This window comes from Drosophila suzukii, chromosome 2R (assembly GCF_043229965.1).
Source record: "Drosophila suzukii chromosome 2R, CBGP_Dsuzu_IsoJpt1.0, whole genome shotgun sequence".
NCBI lineage: Eukaryota > Metazoa > Arthropoda > Insecta > Diptera > Drosophilidae > Drosophila > Drosophila suzukii.
This window is the reverse complement of record NC_092081.1, coordinates 18,227,063-18,247,670: the sequence shown is the minus strand read 5'-3', so window position 1 is coordinate 18,247,670 and position 20,608 is coordinate 18,227,063. Positions and strand designations below refer to the sequence as shown.

At 40.2% G+C, this 20,608-nt stretch overlaps 3 protein-coding genes across 5 annotated transcripts; 2 read left to right on the top strand and 1 right to left on the bottom strand.

Annotated features, from left to right (window-relative positions):
* Nucleotides 1-900: 900 nt before the first annotated feature.
* On the top strand, nucleotides 901-2,337 carry LOC108010149 (PRADC1-like protein). Its single transcript, XM_017074984.4, has 2 exons — nucleotides 901-1,281; nucleotides 1,827-2,337. Exons 1-2 carry the CDS (start codon nucleotides 986-988, stop codon nucleotides 2,119-2,121), a joined length of 591 nt encoding a protein of 196 aa, XP_016930473.1. The 5' UTR covers nucleotides 901-985; the 3' UTR covers nucleotides 2,122-2,337.
* Nucleotides 2,322-4,880, bottom strand: GrlHz (Gustatory receptor-like Holozoa). Its single transcript, XM_017074983.4, has 4 exons — nucleotides 4,731-4,880; nucleotides 4,399-4,452; nucleotides 4,185-4,342; nucleotides 2,322-3,398 (listed from the first exon to the last, which is right to left on the bottom strand). Exons 1-4 carry the CDS (start codon nucleotides 4,845-4,847, stop codon nucleotides 2,384-2,386), a joined length of 1,344 nt encoding a protein of 447 aa, XP_016930472.1. The 5' UTR covers nucleotides 4,848-4,880; the 3' UTR covers nucleotides 2,322-2,383.
* LOC108008749 (serine protease grass) lies at nucleotides 4,742-9,427 on the top strand. 3 transcript variants are annotated; one of them, XM_070994579.1, is made up of 8 exons: nucleotides 5,879-5,902; nucleotides 7,516-7,718; nucleotides 7,777-7,822; nucleotides 7,895-8,016; nucleotides 8,071-8,595; nucleotides 8,705-8,753; nucleotides 8,812-8,945; nucleotides 9,005-9,427. In XM_070994579.1, exons 2-8 carry the CDS (start codon nucleotides 7,547-7,549, stop codon nucleotides 9,385-9,387), a joined length of 1,431 nt encoding a protein of 476 aa, XP_070850680.1. In that variant the 5' UTR covers nucleotides 5,879-5,902; nucleotides 7,516-7,546; the 3' UTR covers nucleotides 9,388-9,427. The 3 variants fall into 3 exon arrangements, with proteins under 3 accessions (XP_070850682.1, XP_070850680.1, XP_070850681.1); XM_070994581.1 differs by lacking the exons at nucleotides 5,879-5,902; nucleotides 8,071-8,595 and adding an exon at nucleotides 4,742-4,876; XM_070994580.1 differs by lacking the exon at nucleotides 5,879-5,902 and having other exon boundaries at nucleotides 7,553-7,718.
* The last annotated feature ends 11,181 nt before the right edge of the window (nucleotides 9,428-20,608 follow it).

Here is a 20,608-nt window from a genome sequence, read left to right as displayed (position 1 = left end):
CTGACTGGGCTGGGTGGGACTGCCACTTAGTACTACCTCTCGGCCTGCTTTCTTTTGGGGCATCCATATTCCGTTTTTCATCCGCATACTTAGTTTTCCGATACCCTTGTGAGGTCATCAATATTCCGGGGGCACTACATAACCCAATTTGGCTGCGTTTTTTCACCACGGCCTAAGCAGTGTGCCCGTAGTGATGGACCGCACTTATCGCACCAAGCGTTAGGGATATCCCCCGCAGAGAGGTTATCGGAGTAAATTTTTTTAAAGATATTTAAGAAACTCCGGTTAATACTTAAACATAAATATTTATTTAAGGCACGTCTACATTCATTAATCTTTAAAAATTACTACTTTTAGGCATCGATAACCGATTGGCCCATTAAGGGTATGCTTGAGAAAATGCCGCATACTAAATGGGGGTTTAAAGAAAAACAAAGTTATTTAATAGAAAACTAACAAATTACCTTTCCAAATAATGAAAAGGGGTGAACTTGTCAAGTATCTCTGTCAAAAGAACAGGAGTAGCAGCAAACATCAAATTATCGATTTATCCATTCAGGGTTAATTTCTAAAAAATAACACAAAAACGAAATAACAGACTTAAATTATTTTTTCTTTTGCTTAAAAATAATGCTTTGCCATTTAATAAAGTCTGAATGAAATGGTAGCAAAATAATCAACAAGAGGCCAATTATCGATTTTATCAGTAGGGGTGTTTCTTTAAAAAAAAAAATGTACAATTAAAGCACATACTTTGTAAAACAAATAGGAAAATCAAAAAAGGCTAAAAAGATTTTTAGTATTAAAAGCTCTTTCCTTGACAAGGAACTACTCGATACCTTTGATAGATCGATAGTATCGCCGCAGCGGCACCTTCGGCGGCCAGTCCACCACTAGCGCATAAGAATATTGAGGACCACCTGATATCGATTGTTTGTTTTTTTTTGCAATAAACATTTACATTAGTTATGCGTGCGTGGCCAAAATGCTAATCGTCTGGTTAGTGCTTGCCGCCACACTGAGCCGCTGCATCCGAGCCAGCACCACGATATCGATACCGATCACAACGCAGGACATAATAGCGGGAGACGTCTTTTTTGAAATCCTTTCGCCCTCGGACCTGGAGTACACGTACCGGCTGCGTCCGGCCAAGGACTTTGGATCCGCCTTCTCGGAGCGGCTGGAGGGCGTGCCGCTGGTGCTCACCGATCCGCCGGGCGCCTGCCAGGAGATCCGGAACGCCCGAGACCTCAATGGGGGCGTCGCACTCATCGATAGAGGGTGAGAACAGCTAGAATCAGCTAGAATCTTCGGTGACAAAAGGGGTTCAGTAGATGTAGCCCTTCCTAGGTTCTTCTTATCAGCAGCCACTAACTTACCTATACCAAGAAGCAATAACTTCAATTTACCTATCAGTAACAACAGAGTTACGCCTAATGCTTTTATCAGCAATGTCACCAATTGGTTACGTGCTACGAAGGTGTCACTAAGAAGTCTAAATCCAAGTCCATCAAGTCTCTAAAAACATCAAAAAGTTATCTATTGGATATTAGGTACGGACCAGGAAATCAGTTCTTTAGCGGAAAAAACATCAGTAAAATGCACCAAAGAAAAGATTTACCTAGTATCTGTCTAAGAAAGACAGTCCATTGGCAATAGTACGCTACGGATAAGTTTTTATGTTCGATAAACCATTAAAAATTTGATCCTAAATGATAATGTAGGAATGTAACGTTAACCTTAAAAGACCTTTATAAAACCCCTTTTTCCTTTGAAACCCTTCACTCCTTTTCACTTGGCAATTCTAATGGAATACCATTTTCCAGGGACTGCTCCTTCGTCACCAAGACGCTGCAGGCGGAGGCAGCGGGCGCCTTGGCTGCCATCATCACGGAGTACAACCCAGGCTCGCCCGAGTTTGAGCACTACATCGAGATGATACACGACAACTCCCACCGGGACGCCAACATACCGGCCGGCTTTCTGCTCGGGAAGAACGGCGTCATCATTCGGTCCACGCTGCAGCGACTGAAGAGGGTGCACGCCCTGATCAACATACCGGTTAACCTCACCTTCATCCCGCCCTCCAAGATCAACCATCCGCCGTGGTTGGGCTGGTGACGGGACAGGATTGCAGCCAGCAATGAGGACTTGTGTGGAGGAGGCACATACGATCTGAAACCAAAGTGCATACTCGTAGGCAGAGAAATCGAGACCGCAATTGAGACTAAACTTTAGAGTACCAATAAGTAGCTAATTCGTAGACGGAAGCCATAAACTGTAAATAAATTGCGTAGCAGCCAGGCAGTCGGGTCGCAAAGTTGTAAGCTAGACAAATACTATAATCTTTTATTATTATAGGCGAGTGCGTACGAGCTAGTGGTTATATTTTGCCCAGGGCGGTGAGATTCAGGCACATGCCCAGCGTAAGGATCACAATGACGACCACGAGGATGGCGAAGCAGAGGTAGTTCGGCTGGATGGGCATCCGGAAGAGTTTGGCAGACATGTCCAGCGAGGCGGCGAACAGCAGCGTCGAGTTGAGATCCTCCGCCGAGGTATTGTGGTAGACAAAAGGACGAACGCGAATCTGGTGTCCATTGGCTTGGGCATTCTGGCACACACGCGTCACCGAGGAGGCCACGAAAAAGGGCAGCAATCCCAGAAACAGCCACAGCATCACATTGGCAATGTTGAGCAGGACGAGCTTCAGGGCGCAGTAGTGAAAGTCAAAGTCTTTGAAGAGGTACACTAGGCCAGCGAAGGCGTACGCCAGATTCATCACAATCAGAAAGCATACTGGGATAGACACGTGCTGATTCAGCCGCTCCAGCAGCTTGCGGAATTCGAGCACTTCCCGCATCCAATCCAGCGAATCGATTGAGTGCATCAGTAGCTTGTGCGACAGCGTTTCCAGATGCATTCTCAGCAAATAACACTCAATATAGTAATTGCTCAGTATGATGATCTCCACAAGATCTTGAAGGAGTATGGTTAACAGCAAGCCCACACGCAGCCACATCTCCCAGTCGCTAAGGGCTTCTGCTAGCCAGGACACCTTGACGATCTGGCTGGGCTGCATCATCACCACGCAGCAGGCGTACCCAAAGAGCAAAATCAGCAGGGCCAGGGCAATGGCCAGAAAGAGCCACAGCATCCGGCAGAGCCTCTTCGGCTTGGCTGACATCAGGAACACTCGCTCGATGAGGTTCTGCAGCTGCTCGTGGTCGATCACCTTGCAGACCAACACTGCAGACACGAAAGCCATGAGGTTAAAGCCACTGGGCACTATGAATCCGAAGAGTAGTTCTCCTATGGTGTTGGGGGTAATTGCTCCTCCATCTGTCCCATTGCTAAAGGGTCGAATGTCCCGGTAGCTGGTGAAGCCACGATCGCCTCTGGAAAGGAAAAGTTGAGATATTCATTTATTATTTATACAAAGCTAACATAAATTATAAAACTGTAAGCTAACTTATAACTAGGAGCAATAGCAGTGAGGTCCTTTCGCTCGTCTAGAGTAACAATGATTTATTATGTCTGACAGTGGGATGTAAAAAGAATGGTAAAAAGTACTAATAGACCGTCAAAATCACATTGACTTGACAAAGATAATGAAAATTATAATCTTTTTTATGGATTTATAATATATTTTTTTTCGTATCCGAAAATAAAGAGATTTAAATTTCACATATATTTCATTAAGCTCGATTTTAAAATGGATCAATGAAAGTAATATCCCAAAAAGAAAACACACCCTTAAAAGATAATAGTAATAAACATGATTTGGGGATATTTACTATGTGCGATAAGCTGGTTAAATGATGATAGTTTATTTCTAAGTTTGAAATATTTATTTTATTTTATAGCTAAGCCATTTGATATTCCAAGTAAGAGAGGAATATGAAACTTTTTGATGACTGCTTCCTAAGCTATATTACTCAAACATGCCTATTTGCTTAGATCACAACTAATAATCCACATTAATGAGCTGTTTTTGTTTAAAGCTGGGAATGTTTTTTCCGAACTAATAAATCAATTGATAAAGAAACGTAGGTCTGTACATATGATCGTTTTTACGTTAAGTTTGCTTACATGATGCGATAAACAGACTTGAAATGGTTTTCTTTTTCACTGAATCACTTTCCCTTTTGTAGTATCAGTTAGGTCCAGAGTGTACCGCTCACCTGTATCCGCATATGTACCGCAAAAGGTATCCCACCAGCAGGACGAATAGCACCATCAGCGCCTGGACGTAGCTGCAGCAGGCCCGCACACTGCTCATATCGGTGGAGATGGGATTGAGGCCCACCAGCGTCAGGATGGCCACATATGGACGGAGGAACTGTTTGATTCGGGTGTTAGGTAATCAATTCGATGACCGATCATCACCACACCCACCTTCCGTTTGCAGTAATCCAAAAGGGCGGAGGTGGGCTCGTGCTCTCCCGGCTGCTGCAGTTCATCATTGGCATTCCCGTTCAGGCGATTGATGAAGCAAAAAGAGCTCTCCGCATTATGTCGATACATGATGGACAAAGAACGATGATGATGGGGAGGTATTTAGCGATATGGGGGCGGGTGGAAAGAAACAGTTATAATAACAGTTGATGAGGGGGATCTCATTCACAACAAAAACACATGGCGTGGGTGGGGAGAGTTGAGATCCGAGAGAGAGAGAAAGAGATCGATCGCGACCGGCGGTCTAGCCACAACTGAGGCCCCCAACTTACAAGCTCGTCGTGCAGCCAGGAGGATCCAATGGACGTCGCTCGGCTGCGGCTCCCGCTGCGACTGCTCCATGGATCCCGTTCTCTGTCGCGATTGCGATCCCCTTCGACGGCGCTCATCGAGTGCAACTGTAACGGTAACGGTAACGGTAAATTGACTAAATTGAAACTCGAGCCGCGAGAACAATAGCAATAAATGTGTGACGAAGCTTTCCTGCGTGAAGCTCTCTTTCCGAGCTTTGTGTTTGTCTTCTTCCCGACCGACCGCCCCCTCGTGCCCCCCTCCCCCCACCCCCCAGCACATCCCAAACCCAAACCCCTCCCCCCCTTATCAATCAATTTTATCTCGGGACCCAACGGGGATCGCGTTTCTCGAGTCTGCTGGGCACCTGTTACAGTTTAGATAGGAATCAGCCCTGTTATCGCCGAACACTATCTGCCGGTAGTGAAATTAGCATATATACATATGTATATGCTGAGATCCATATCGGACATGTGTAAACTCCCAATGGCATGTACCCCCCATTTGTAGATTGTATATGTAACGCTTCGTTGTTATCGCGTGTCTGGAGGGGCTTTTCTTTGTCACGCTTTCGTTGATCGGGCGTTTCTCTACTGCTGATCACTCTCTCTTTTGCTCTCCCAGGCCCCAATGGAGATGCTGATTATGCTTTCATTCTCCACGCAGAATCTCAAATGCACAGTGAAAAACATTTAGAAAATAAACCGTAAGCAATCTTTCGGAAGAACAAATTTTTTATATCATCTTTATTATATCATTGGTTTTACAAAAACATATTGATCTTAAAAAGTTACTTTAATATAAAAAACATAATTAATAACCCTGAAAACAATAGAATTAATATTTTTAGGAATTACCCACATTTTCATCTTACCATTTCTTTTATATGACATTATATTGTATTGACCCTTATTCAAACATAAGGTATACCTACCTAGAATATTTTTTGGTGCATGCATCCCCTGATAAGAGAACAATTAAGCTTGACATTGCAGGCTGAATATAATGGAGTGCTATTATTTGTGTAGGAAATTATTAAATAAAAGTCGGGGCTGTTTATTTCCTCGCTAAGTAAGAGGAAATACTGTGTAAAAAACTCGACATATATGATCTAGTATGTAAGCTGGCTAAAAACTTTTAAGAGTCATCTTTCGTGAGTTGTCATTATTATTTATTAATAATTTTTGTAAGGTTAAGTTGTAAATGAAATACTACCTTGACTCAACTGCACTTCTAAAATGTTTGCTTGTAAACTTAATAGTTTAATTACTTTAAGCCTCTTTTCAATTGTAGCTAGGTATTACACGATTATCATATTTAAAAAACATAATCTATTAGTAAATAGGATCAAATTTAAATGCTTTTATTTCCTTTTTTTCAATCCAGAAAACCCGATTTTTAAGCAAATTCAGTAATTGGCAGGCAGAGGGTTAAGTTAACACTCACTTGCTCTCCTGCCGCATCGGTAATAAAGTTACGAAATTTACGTCAAAGTAATTAAATGAAATTGAACGCAAGTCGAAAGCGGTTTTAACTTTTTGCCCACTTAAAATGCTGTTCGACGATTTGGCAATGAGGCCATGGACATGGACGGAGTCGGTTCCGGTTTTATTCCAGTTTCAGGTCCAGATCCATGACCAGGCCGCAGAAAGAAACCGCAGACAGAAGCCGCATGCTGTCGGGATGTGAGATACGAGTATCAGCTCCTGTCTGTCCAGTACCATCAACCCCATAATGCCCCCCCCCCCCTTTCGCACGCTCATGTAAATTAGCTGCGTTGTCAAATAATTCTGATTTGTTGTTGCTACACTGGCGTGCTAATAAAAACGAAGGGGAATGGAATCCAGACCCATCACCATCACCATACCCAAATACCCATCCCAATCCCCTTGTCAATATGTCAGCCTGACCAACGCTCGTCACTTGACAATGCCACTATCTCACTCTAACTAGGCGTGGGCCAGCGTTTTGTTTAAAAATCAAATCAAATATTACGAGAAAATTTCAATGCGGTCAAATGCATAGGAAATTTTATGCCCGCCGCAGCCGCAAAAACGCAAATGTTGACTCCACTCCGGCGGACAGCAGCTGGGAACCAGAACCAGTCGAGATGGAGCCGGGCGATACAGTTGCTCCCCATGCCGCACATCGTTCAGATACGGATACTGGTCATGGGTCGAGTCACCAGTCACAAATCGCTTTAAGTGCGATTTAAAGTGGCTTTTTGGCAATACGATGGGAACATTAAACATCGATAGCTTTTAAGCTAGATAAACATAAAGAGAAAATGTAAGGGATCAGAAGAAAACAAGGCAATATTTAATTTAAGTCATGCAATTAATTTAAACTATATAAGACCTAGTTATACTTTTTAGACCAAGGGAAAAAATTACTGCCAATCTTTTAAAAATAAAACCTTGCTTTGAAGTACGTTAAAAAAAAACCAAAGATACCATTTATATTATTTTCGCTCTATTTACTTTACTTTTTCCTTTTGTCCCCAACAAATTTCGAAATTTCGAAAGCTGTACCTAAAACTATTTTTGTATTGATAAGCATTATCATCAATTTAAAATGTACATATTTTTATACATTTTTTTAATCAGTATGCAGTATGAAATGATAAGAAAACTATTTTCTTCTATAAAATGTTTGGAATAACCTTAAATGTGATTAAATATTTTTATCGAAATTCGTTGGCTTACAATAGAACAGCCCATACAAAAAATGTTCATACTCCATTACTGATAAGAGTTTGTATCACAGTTTGTTTCATTTGAATTGTAACTTTCGGAAAATGAAGACTTCATTTGGATGGTTTTTTTTGCTCTTGAGCCACGTGAGTGCCTATCGCTTTCTAGAGGAATCTTGTGGAACTTGGCCTACATATAAACCCACCAATGTTGCCTGGTTGGCTAATATTTGGAATGACACACATTTTCAGTGTCACGGAACCCTGATTCACAGACGTTTGTATTTCCTGTGAGGAATACAAGATTAGTTATAGTAATGAAAAAATGTTTTTAGGTTTTGTTTTAACTGCTGCTCGTTGCATACATCTCCCTGGAATGAAGTAAGTATCAACTAGATAGATTTCCACCGATTTTAATAATAAATTTGGGCATTTCCCACATAATATTTACAGTATTGGCAGTCATGTGGAATTTGGATCAGCTAAATATAATGTCAGTATATTGGTGGCGCACAAGGATTATCTACAGAACGATATTGGCCTGCTGAAGTTGTCAAGAAACGTCGACTTCAATGGTATGTGAATGGTTTTATCGCTCAAAACCAGATATAAAAAGCAATTCTCCACAGCCTTCATTTATCCAATATGTATAATTTTGGATATGGAAAAAAGGAATTATGTAAGGAACACGAACACGTTTGGAACTACAGCCTCGAACCTTAACTATAATACTGCTCAAGTCATTAGGCTTAGACAGTTAAATCGTTATTTTTGTCAAATTCACTTAAATGCCAATTCGAATCAAATTTGTGCTACTAGTATCGCAAATCAAGTGTCCTGTTCTCTGGAGCTTGGAGGTCCCTTGACTCAATATATCTCTTTCGATAATTTGCCTCGTGAAGTTCAGCTTGGTATCCGAAGCGTTGGGGAAAATGGCTGTAATGAACCCAGAGTTTATACCGACCTCACAAATTATGTCAAATGGATTGAGGAAACTGTACAAAGATTAAGTACCAAAGAACAAAAGCCTGAGCAGATTCCAAGCCACGGAATATGGTTGTATGAAAACTGTAGTGGCAATATCTTATCATCGAAATTACGGGCTTTTATTTATGGACCTCAATTCAGGGCTCAGGGTTGGTTTATTACACACAGTACGTATATATACCATGGTATATTGGCGCATAATTAATATCTAAATATTAAATCCGATTCCGCTAATTTGTTATCTATTGGTAAGCAACCATTTATTTAATTTTTCAGGATTTGTCATCACAAATGCCCAAAACCTTCCCGAAGACGCTTCCTCATTGTAAGTAGTTAAAACGAGTTTAGAATAAGGTAATTAAATGAATCATTTATATCCACAGAGATGTGGGCTTGGCGGAAACCCCAAGGTCCTATGACGAATTCAGAGTCCTTTCTATATTCAAGCATCCAGAATTCTCTCAGTACTACAAAAATGATATAGCTTTGCTCAAACTGAATAGACCAGTGACTTTTGGTAACCTACATAAGTTTTGCACAATCTTAGCATTATATTAATATATTCTATTTTTGCAGACAAGATGAGTCCTGTATGCATGCTAGCCCTGAAAAATCACCAGGAACAGGCCGAATCTGCTTTGTTCCTTACTATATTTCACTACGCTCAAACTGAAAATCACATTACTATAGTTGAAAAAAATGTTACACTTATTGATCCCCTTCAATGCTCCAACAAAGTTAGAAACATAATAGACCAGAATCAAGTTTGTGTGCAAGCTTCCCAAGGAATGAGTTACGGAAATCCTGGAGACATACTGATCAAAAAGATAATGTATTTGGGAAAAGAATGGATCGTCCTGGTTGGTATTGTCAGTTATTCATCTAATGGCATACAAGTTTTTACAAATGTTATGAGACATACTGATTGGATAACCGAAATTGTTACCTCCAATCAATAACCAAACTATGCAAAATATACGAGTATACTTATATTACTGATATCATTGTCAATCATTTTGAGGTTGTGATTTTGGGAGCTTAAATAACGTTTACAACAAAAATAATTTTGGGTCACTTAGTTATCGGATTTGATAATACAATCTTGATATCTTCAACATTAAAATAAAATTCACTACAAATTTTTTACGAAAACATTCTACATTTCATAAGCACTTCTTCATTATAATGACATAATCTTAACCAGACAACGATACACGTGTTTTAATATCAATATCGGATTCTGCTATTTAATAGCTGGTTTAAACACTGTGTTTTATGCGCCATGTCCCCTTGGCCAGCGTGTCAACAAGAGATCAGAGATTGTGGGACGTGTCAAGTGTCCGAAATTCAATTAGACTTCATTAGCATTACCAGCCGGTGGCAGTCACCCACACAGCCCCCTTGTGGTTTCGTTTGTCTGTGTGCGTGAACAGATTCAAGCGTTTGCAGATTAGCATAAATGAGATCATTAAAATGCGCTTACGTTTGTGTGGGTGGTTGTTTTGGTGGGGTTTTAAGGGGCGCCGAGGGGCTCATGGGGTCAGCTGAGGTGCGGGGTCACGACTGCTACATTTCGCACGTTTCTCGGAGACTGACACCGCCTGCAAATTGCCCGGGTCCTGACTTCTGAGTATCTGAATCCTCGTTTTCGTCCTTGTTTACCCGCCTCTCCAAAGGTGTCACTGCTGCCGTCGGTTCGTGTCCCGGCTAGACGGACAAAATTGAAATTTGCATAATTATTGCAGCATCTTTTGGCTGTGATGTCCTTCTGTCCTTACCAACTTACCTACAAATAGTTTTCCCTCCGCCCAGCCATTCCTAATTTGCTCATTACGTTTAGTGTGATGAGGCAGTTAGGACAAAAAACAGAAGGATAGTCGGGCGAGAAGAAGAACTCCACATTAAATTTTGTTTTCACTAAGCTACAGGTTTTAATGTTAAAGTGGACAAATTTCCCACACCATTTGAGATTATAATATTCATTTTTAAAGACTTTCTTAATAATAATATATATCGATTTTTTTAAATATTTTTATTTAGATTTTTATAAAGGAGTATATATTTAATTAGTCAAATGAGTTTACTAAAAATGGTATATGTACACCTTTGCAGAAAAATTCTTGATTTTTAAAAACCTTTTATAAAAAAAAAATTTATATATAAATATTATTATTTGTATACTCCCTATTTAAAGTCTTTTACTCTAATTTGTTGAAATATTATATGATTTTTGAAATTTTTCTGTGGTAACATGTTGGAAAAATAAGAAAATAATTACAATAAATAAAATCAGCCCGTTCAGACGTGTTCTATTAATTATTTATAAAAACAAACAAAAAATACATTGGACCCCTCCAGTTTAAATAACACTTTTGTGCTATTTTAAGCTCGTATGTTAATTACCTGATGTCCCACATTCACTTTCACACTCTCATTCTTCTGCTAATTACGACATCGTTTATTTTGCTCACCAGTGCTTCATTGGGCTCATTTTGAATTCAGTCAGGTTAATTGGACTGTCATATACCTGTTGCTCTGCGAACTTTGTCCAGAACTGACCTTTCCACCGGAAGTTCGTGCACATGCATTTAAAATGCCACACGAGCTCATTGAGTTTTGGGGTCGTCGTACTGCTCCTACTTCTGTTCCTCATCCTGTTTCTACTCCTTCTTCTTCTCCTGAGTAGTAGTCGTCCCGTCAAACAAGCTAATTTTTGATGATATCCACTGGCGCCCGGGCAGGAGAAGAGGAAGGAAGGATGGGTGCTCTGGGGAGGGCACTAAAAGCCTGTCGCTGGCTGCAAATTGAATCAGTCGTCCAGTGCCTCGTCCATGGTCCACCATCCTTATGTGAGTGTGTGAGTTTTCGCCTGGGGCCAGTTTTGGTGTCCGGCGGGCGGCGTGCGCGCTCTCATGAAATGTGACCGCAATTGCGGTTCGTTAGCTGCATTTCAGCTAGTCCGCATCCATGTCAGGCGATGTGGATGTGATGCAGTGGCGCCACCAGGAGCTCTGCCCCACCTGCACGTGCTGCCGCCAAAAAAGCAACCCCAAAGAGGTGGTCAGTGGGTGGATGAGGTGGTGCTGGGTGGACCATAGCCCCCATGGCCAGCATGGCCAAAGCGCTGTGCTTAAGTGGTCCAAGCGACCGAAAGCACTTTGACCATGCGGTGGCAAAACCCCGACGGTCTGCCCCCAACACCCACACACTCCGTTTTAGCGGGTCTACACAGCAAAGAAACTGATCCTAATATTCTAAAAAAAACTAATTTATCTTTACTTACAAATAAAGCAATCCAATAAAGGTGATAGGTTATATGTAAGACATACATATTTTATTAAATGTAAATGTATATCAACTCAAAACAAATGGAATTTCTACCTTTGATACACATTTCATTAAATGTTTTTGTTAGTATTTATTTGTACTCACTTTTTTGGAGCCCCTTAAGCATGCTCTGATCCAACGCGGGGATATAGGATATATATATCGCCCCACTCGGGCTAAAAAGTACATGTAATATGTATTTTATTCCAAATTATTGATTTCTTTTTGATTAATTTTTTTTATAATCCCCCACATCCGAATTCTTGATCCGCCACTGCCCTAAGGAATATATCAATTAGAATATTATCTGCAAGCTAAGTGGAAAAAATATTATTATAATTAGAAACTTAATGTAATATTTATTGAGGGGCCTATATCAGATTTCTTACCATTTAGCCTAGATAACTACTTATGTTAGACGTTTTATTGAAAAAAGAGTTTTAAATAAATTCCCTATAAAATGTGTTTCATTATTTTATATATTTAATTTTTTAATAAATGATATACATTGGGCCTATAATTTAAAATAATCTATGGCACTAATTTTAAATTATAGCTCCAATGTTAAAAAGCTAAACTACCAAAATGATTTTAAACACTTGGAGATTTAGAGAGTCTTAAAACTTGTAATACACAACTTATTTCTAAAAAATTACTTGATATTATCTTATCCCTATGTAATAACAGATGTTTCCTTGTAGAAAAGTACCTAAAAAGTAAACCCCTTTCCTTTTCAAAATGCTTAGTTTTCCCTGTGCCACAAAAGCTTTAAAGCCCTGTGAGAGCATGGCCCCCAGTCAAATGCTCAACTGACTGGGATTATTTATGTTGAAAATATCAAACGCTTGAGGATTGCCCAGGCACTTAACGGCAATTAGCCTCAGGGCCACACACACACCTGTGGATTCCGTCCAGACTTTTCCCATCCATTGAGGGGGTGGAAACGGAGACTGCTCCACCTGCGTCCGCAATCACAGCTCAATGCTCCGGCCAACTCGACGGGATTTGCGCATCATCAAATGACCAACTTGAGGTAATTACCAACAAAGAGCAGGAGGCACGCACGAGGACATATCTGGGGCAATGTCCCATCCTTTCAGCTGGAGGTCTCCAGCCAACCCAATCTGTCCGGGCACGCAGGGAAAAAACTTCTGGCCTCCGTTTGGTGTCTCCTTTCAGCGTCGGACAAACGTGACAAGCATGCGGAATAAGCCAGGATGAAGGTGGAACCGGGGATGGAGGACCAGGACCCAGACCAAGACCAAGACGGAGCCCAGTTCAGAACCGTAGTTCCTCCGAAGGGAAGCTCAACAATTTAAACGGATCTCGTCCTGGATTTCAAGGATATGTCGCATTAACAATGCCCTGACCTACTGATGACTGCCAAATGAGTGGTTGGGAAAGGGAAAGGGGGTGGCAGTGGTAGTGGCAAGGGGGCAGGAGCACAAGCCACCCATGCCATCCATTTTTGTGGCACTGCTAGTGTGGGTCCTTTGGGGTGTGGGCTACGACTTTTGTTGCCAAACTAAATATTGTTAGGCAAAGTAAACGATGTTGTAGACTTTGGGCCAATGAGGGCTGTCAGGGGCGTAGGCGAGGGGGTACAAAGGTGTGGGTTAAGGGTCTTAACTTTTTATTAGAAATTTGGGAATATTTAAAAAGGTTTTTTAATGTTCTGGTTTAGTTGAACGCTTTTAAATACGGCTTACATTCTTATAAGCTTAAAAAATATTACAAACAAAAGATATAATAAATGTAAGATTGGCTTGTTAATATTTGCTATGCTTATAGTTTGAAAAAATATTTTATTTTCAATGAATTCAGTACCCATTTAGTTCTTCCAAGGTCAAAGAAATATTTGAATTTTTTTTGCAAAGTCACAGCACACAAAAGTAATAAAATTTGAACAATTTGTTGATAAATAATGTTGGAAACATATTTTGAGGTAAAAAGAAACGTTGTCTTGTTTATCCGCTACTGAAAATTATTCACCACACTTACTTTTTGCATACAAAATATTTATACTCTATACTAATTGACTTTATTACCCACAAATCTAAAAATATGTATTTAAATTAATGGGTCACAAGAATTAAAAGCCATTAATGTAAAATTTCTAAATGAGTCCCTAGCAACTCAAAGGAGCAACTGATAAAAAACCAGCTTCCTGATAATTCCCTCTACTCAATTTTCGCAGCTCCTGAAAGACGCCTTCGCATTTTCCCACCCCCCTTCAAAAGGAGGTCTCTGCTTTCGGCGTGCTTTTTCCAAGGACCTGGCCGAGTGCCTCACGTCTATTACCGTTAACCGAAACCCAATGCCATTGCGGCCATTCAAGTCGACATCCTATCAGGGCGGCAGCTCCTTTGGGGCACCTGCCCCCCCTCCCCCCTCCATTTTCCTTCTTCTATTGGAGATTTCCTTCCTCATTTTCCTGCCATTTTTTCTGTGTGTGTGTAGGTGGGTGCGTTTATTTTTCTGTTCCTTTTTCCCACCATTATGAAACTGAAGCCGGGAAATGTGGAGGATAGGATGATGCAGCCAGCCAGGAGAGGACGCACCTTGGATTCCCTGCAGCACACACACTCATATATATATATGCCAGGGGATATCCTGGCGGAGGGTCCTGAGTCCTAGCTCATTGTTGACGCAACTTGCTCATTAATTTTTTATGCTTAATGTGCGCTCATAATGATTTTTAAATTGAGTCTCCGATTTCACAGATTTGTTCGTGGCTTTCTACCTTCAACCTTCTGACTTTTGGACAGTAGACAGTAATGACGTCAGGAGCGGCTCATTAGTGGCCAATGTCGAATGCAAAAGTTTATTTCCATTCAATCGCTGAATCATTGATACGCCGTAGCCATTCGCTTATTTATTCATATTCATATTGGCAAGCAAATAGAGAAGGCGGCCGTGAGGATAAACAATGAGTTTACTGAATGCAGCGATTAAAATGCAATAAGCCCCCCCCCCCCCCCCCCATCACCACCACTGCAGCTGCTCAAATGTACGGGGACTCCTTTGCAGCTCATCGCATCACGCATACGCCACGTTGTCCAGTTGACCAGTTGGGAGGTCGAAAAGTGCCGAACGTTTTGTCCGGCTGACAAATTTAATTACTGCCCGGGTTGGTGGGGATCCGGGATATGGGCTCTGGACTCCCTGGGCCCTCTGCTGTTTGTCTCGTCACTGATATGGCCCAGACACATGAAGAGAGGTCCGCAGGTCCTTGCCGGGCTGCCCCGTTGTCCTTTCGAACGGACGAAGTCACTTCATTTGATGCGTCAATCAGCACAATCAAAAACTGCAGCCATGAAAATCAATTAAAAACCCGTTGACACACTGGCCCGGGCCAAGGATACCACACAGGGAGAAATGTTTTCAAATGAGTTGCATGTTTTTGGAGATTTTGTAGCATAACACTGTGAGTACCCAAGATTTGTGATTCCTACGCAAGGATTCTGAAGAAATGGACCGCAAGGTTGGAAAAATTATGTTCTTAGCCATTTTTGAATCGCAATTTAAGGCGAAAGGATTCCTTATTTTTTACTATTTTTCTTTCAAACCCATTATTTCAAATAATTTTAGAATTTTCTATAGTAGCCATTTGCAAAAGAAGGGAATTCTTTTTTTTCCTTGCCAGTAAAAGTATGCAACAATATATTTTGAGCAGAATACCTTAAGCTACCTCTCATTTAAAAGGATTTAATTTTAATTTAATTTAAATTTAATTAAAAAAAAATGGTATTATCAAATTATAAAATTATATTCAAGTTGAATTTGTATTTGAATTGTTCCTGAAACAAGTTTGCAAAAGGCGGGACACGGTCTGAACTTGTTTTGTAATATTTAAGAGTTAGCCTGATATTTTTTGATATTTTACCCAATTTGTTATGGTAAGTAAGTATTTTATTCAAATAAGAAATAATAGAACAACAGATATAATTTTCTATAGAAGTGGTTCCCTGCAAATACTTTGATAAGTATGGTATGATGATGAGTAATGGTATGATTATTTGTCGCCGTGCAGCATGTTATGTTTGAGTCCTGCGCCTGGTCCTGTGTCCTGGTCCTGTTTCCCGTACTCTGCGCCTGTTTCAGGACCTGCCCTTGGGTTGTGTGCATCCGTTGGCTGTCAACAACGTTGAACGTTTTGCAATTGACGCCGCCAGGATTAACATTTATATTTCAGCTGGCTAAAAGGGATCGAGTGTGGCGCCGATGGATGGGTGGACCCTATGTTATTTTTGCTTGTTTCATGCTCGTTACAATTCATTTGATATGCAAATGCTCTTTTGTAGCGGATATAAGTAACACATTCTCACACTCGTGCAAAACAAATCAAAGGCGGGCGATATGACTCGACTTTCCTCCCAGGATTTTGCCAACGCCCCTATCCCCGTTTCCGTTTCCTCGCTGATCGGTATCGGTTACACCGGTGACGTCAGCAGGTTGTTGCATAGTTAATTGGTGCGCCGCTGAGTTGCAAAAATCGGTAAAGAGAAAGGCAAACTGGCGAAAGGCTCGCCCACTTAATAAATGAAATGTCATTGAGGCATGCGGCAATCAGAGTCGCACAAAACTCAAATGAAAACACAATTCAACACGCAGCAAATGACATGGGTGGGGGTGTTGAGGGGGGAATGGGGGTTTGGGGGCATGTTCCCTACTAACTGACTGAAGTACGGGCGGACTGGGAGAATGACTGAATGACTGGATGACTGGTTGACTGACTGGCCAACTGACAGGGTCCGGCGAGCCCCGCTTTATCTGCCTCTTCAGGGTTTCGCACAGCCAAAAGCAGGGGCGTCGAGTTGGAGGGGTGGAAAGTCACACCCACTTGTCCACTTGTCATAGACACCACGCACCCGCTTTCCGCACAAGTAATTTTCCGGAAATCTTATCAAGAATACGAGATCATCCTGGAAATGCATAGGTTGAACTAGCTTTCTTAAAGAACTATGACCGTTTTCTCAAACGTTTTCTAAAAACAAGAATACCAAGGCTTATTAATGAGGTTTGAAATGGGTAGAATGTAAAATTGTTTCCGATATTGCTGCCCTTTCTTCCAAAACAAGGCAGACTCAAATAGAGTTATTGAACAAGAAATGTAAGATATACCAAAATTTTAATACTTCAACAAATTTGCATTGTCGCTCAAAATATTGCAAAGAGAACATCGGTTTTGGAAAAAATACATCGGTGTATTGTCATTTTCTAAAATATCGATGCTATCGATAGTGACATCGATGTTTTTGCATCTTTACTGAACTATTTTTGATGGAAGTTTCAATATCCTTAATTATATCCAAGTCTTCTTATAACTTACTTTATATGATAATCTTATCTCCAAAGTATATTTATTAGATCCCATTTTATTCATATAATAAGGGTATTTTGTTATTAAATTTGCAGTTTCGTTAAAACTGAGAACAATCGTTGCATTTTAAGGACCCTAACTGGAAATTTTTTAAGATCTTCCAAATGGTCTATAATGCTGCCTGATACCCTTTCGCATTTCACCAACCAGATTTAAAAGACTCCCTAAAAAAGCGAGCGATGCGTGTGCGACTGCACAAGTAAACTCCCTGCAACTCTGGTGCAACTGCTACTGTTGCTGTATCCTCTATATCTGTATGTGCTGGTACTGCTACGTCAGCTGCAACTGATGACATTGTCAGACATCAAGGCTGCTCTCCAGCTATGAAGGACCTAACGGGCCTGACAGTTACTCAGCGTCAGGACATCGGGATCCTTCTGCTGATGCACAGAAAAAGATGGACATAATTAAAAAAAATAAAATGGGATCTTAATTCAATAATGTATTTTATTAATGTACGCAGATAAAGAGATATATGATATAACACTTGCCAAACTATTATGTAAAATATTGTATAATGTTGGAACCCCAACTGTATCGGAATTTTTGAATAAAATTTCTATCCGGTACATATTTAAGTGTGACCAGAGATCGATGATATTATAAAGCTTTTTTCGATTATACAAAAATGATGTAAAGGGACATTCTAGTATTCAGAAAACTGTAGTACCCATTATTTTAAGACAAGGAAGTTTTAGAACACATATTGGTAAGATAGTTCAAAGACCATTTTCTCGTCTGCGTGTTAAACTAAAAGTGTGTTTTAAACTGTACATCGTTCTGTAGGTTGTCATACCAATTTCAGTTCTCTCAGTGATGTGTGGGATGTTGGTGGATGCCTCGGGCAAATTAAAACTTGGGCCACACTCTTGACACGTGCTTAGTTGGTGCTGCACTCGCCGTTGCACTTCCCCTCCGATTCTACCCTTTTTTCCACGCCCCTGTTACCCCTTTTTTTTGGCTTTGCATGTTTGCGGCTTCTGCGGGCTGAGTTTGCTCTGGTCAGCTTTTTATTTTCTCTGGTTCTATGACGCTTGCCATCCTTTTTTCTCCGGTTTTAGCTACTTTAATTTATGAGTTGGCATCACAAACTTCAACTGGCGTGCGAATGCATAAACTTGTTGCATACATTGAGGCGCCGCAGGTGAGGGAGTAAATTTTGTTAAATTTATGTGGCAGCTATAGACTTATTTATGAAGTTAAGTGGATCGCATTAATGGTAATTAGATTTATTGTAAAAATTGAAATTACGAATTTTGCCACTAGATTACACCCATTAATCAAAGATAAAAACAAATTTAGTCATTTGTGTTAATTTAATAATCCAGGGAAGAAGCCCTGACTATATTTTTAGTTAGCCATTGTAAAATTCAATACTACTTCAAAATGTATTTAACATTTAGGGCTTTGTTCGTAGTTCCCGTTTTGTTGTTGTCCAAAATGAAGTCATTTTTTTTATCGCCCAAAAACTAAGCTTAAAGTTGCAACTGTTGCACAAATTGGTGCTGCAGCTGCAACTAAATATTGTTATTATTTTAACTCACTTTTTTAAGTACATACGTTTGCTGGCTAGAAATTTAATCAAATAGTAATTTATAGCATGGAAAATTCTGCCAAATTGGCAACTATTTTCAGGTACTTTTTTGTTGGTCCACACACATGACATTGCATAATTTTTGGCATAATTTTTTTTAAACAAACTAGTGGGAGTTTTAAGCCCAGGTTTTCGGAGGTTGGCAGTGGGTGGATATGTTTTTGGATGTGCAGCAGTATAAACAATCCACTCAACCCACTTTGGCGGCGTTGTCTGCTCCTTTTTCAGCCTAACATGTTAGGCGTAAATGTTTTTTTTTCCCATTTTGCAACCAGCCAAAATAGAAGAGGGGGTAGTTGTCAACAAAAATATCACTTGTTTGCATGAAAAATCTCTGCTCGCGGGTTTCAAGAGGGGTGTCAGCGATACAACGAGCCAAAGCCTGGTAAAAAAAGCGTAAACCAGCAAACGCCAGCGGAATTGAGCAATTTTTATGAATAGCAATAGTCACAGAAAATAGAGGCTCACTGCATCCCTGTTTTATATGGCAAAAAGAGCCCTAGTTCATCTGTCTTGCTTGAAGTGGGTGGTAAAAAAAATATACAAAAAAGTGATGGGAAGGGGTTTGGGTGCTTGACAGTTTGACGCCCCGTAATTCATGCCATGATGAACGCCGACAGTAAAAACCTTTCTCCTTTTTTTTGGTACCCCCCACTCGCATGACATCTCACTTGACTTATGGAACAGCTGTTAGAGATTAGCATTTAACATGGGTTCCGCCGGCCATTTAAACCCTTCATCAGGCATTAAATGAGTTAAAATTGGTAACATTAAAAATAATAAAAAATGAACACATTTGTCGCTAATTCGATTTGTCTGTCGCAGGACAGAAATGGCGGTTGGCGATCGGAAAAAGTTTCCGCCGTTTTTTTCCCGGGACCGGGGCCATAATTTATTACCTCCAGTTGAGCCAACTTAATTATATACGTTTAATACAATTTACTGGAAAGCGAAAAATCGAAGCAAAGGGCAAAGGGATGTGGTGTGAGAGACGGCGAATTAAAAATAAAAATTGAAAAGACCAAAAAGTAAATGAAGCCGCAGCAGATGGCGCTTTGCAAAATTTGTCCGCCATTCATGAAAGTTAATAATTGAGTTGATTGAGCTATGTAATTACACCTGCACTTGATGGAATTTTCGTCTTGTTGTCGTAAACTATGAACCCAGTTGAACCTCACATGCAATCGATTCTAAAATCGATTAATAGATTTTATTGAATTATTAAGATGTATTAAAATATTTCTACACTTCGTCGGGCGTTAAGATAAAGACAAAAATCCGTTTCATCAACTTTTCATCTAGTTTTCAAGTTCCTAAATTTGCTTTGCCATTTTTCACAGTAATTACTTTAAAACGAAAGATTTCTTAATTGGCAAAAAAGTTATTTTAGTTCAGCATACAAACCGCTTTACCTAAATAATTTCGTATTAGGTGTTGAAACTATCATTATAATATTCCTTATCATAGTGGATTTTCGGTTATATATCTTTTTCAAGTGAATCCAATAAGGTACAACTATGTTTCTCCATTTTTGCAAATGGATTCGGTTTATTTATAAAATTTTGTACTTGCGGTAGAAATTTCAAAAAGGTATTTTTTCAGGAATGATTACGTATAGGCAAAGGTCTGCTCTAATTGTTGGTATAAAAGTCAGTAACAGTTTCGTTTAAGTTTCATGGATCTCGGCCTGAATATCTTTCTCTATCGCTTTTCCATTACCATTTCCAATTTTGAGTGCAGCTGCCCGTTCTACACTAATTTAATTAATTGAATTCATTTTGGCGCCGTTTTCGTCCGTGTGTGTAACGGCAAATTAACGATAGTACCGTGTGAGTTTGAGTGCATTTCGGTGCATTTTCGGTTTCGGTTTTTGAGG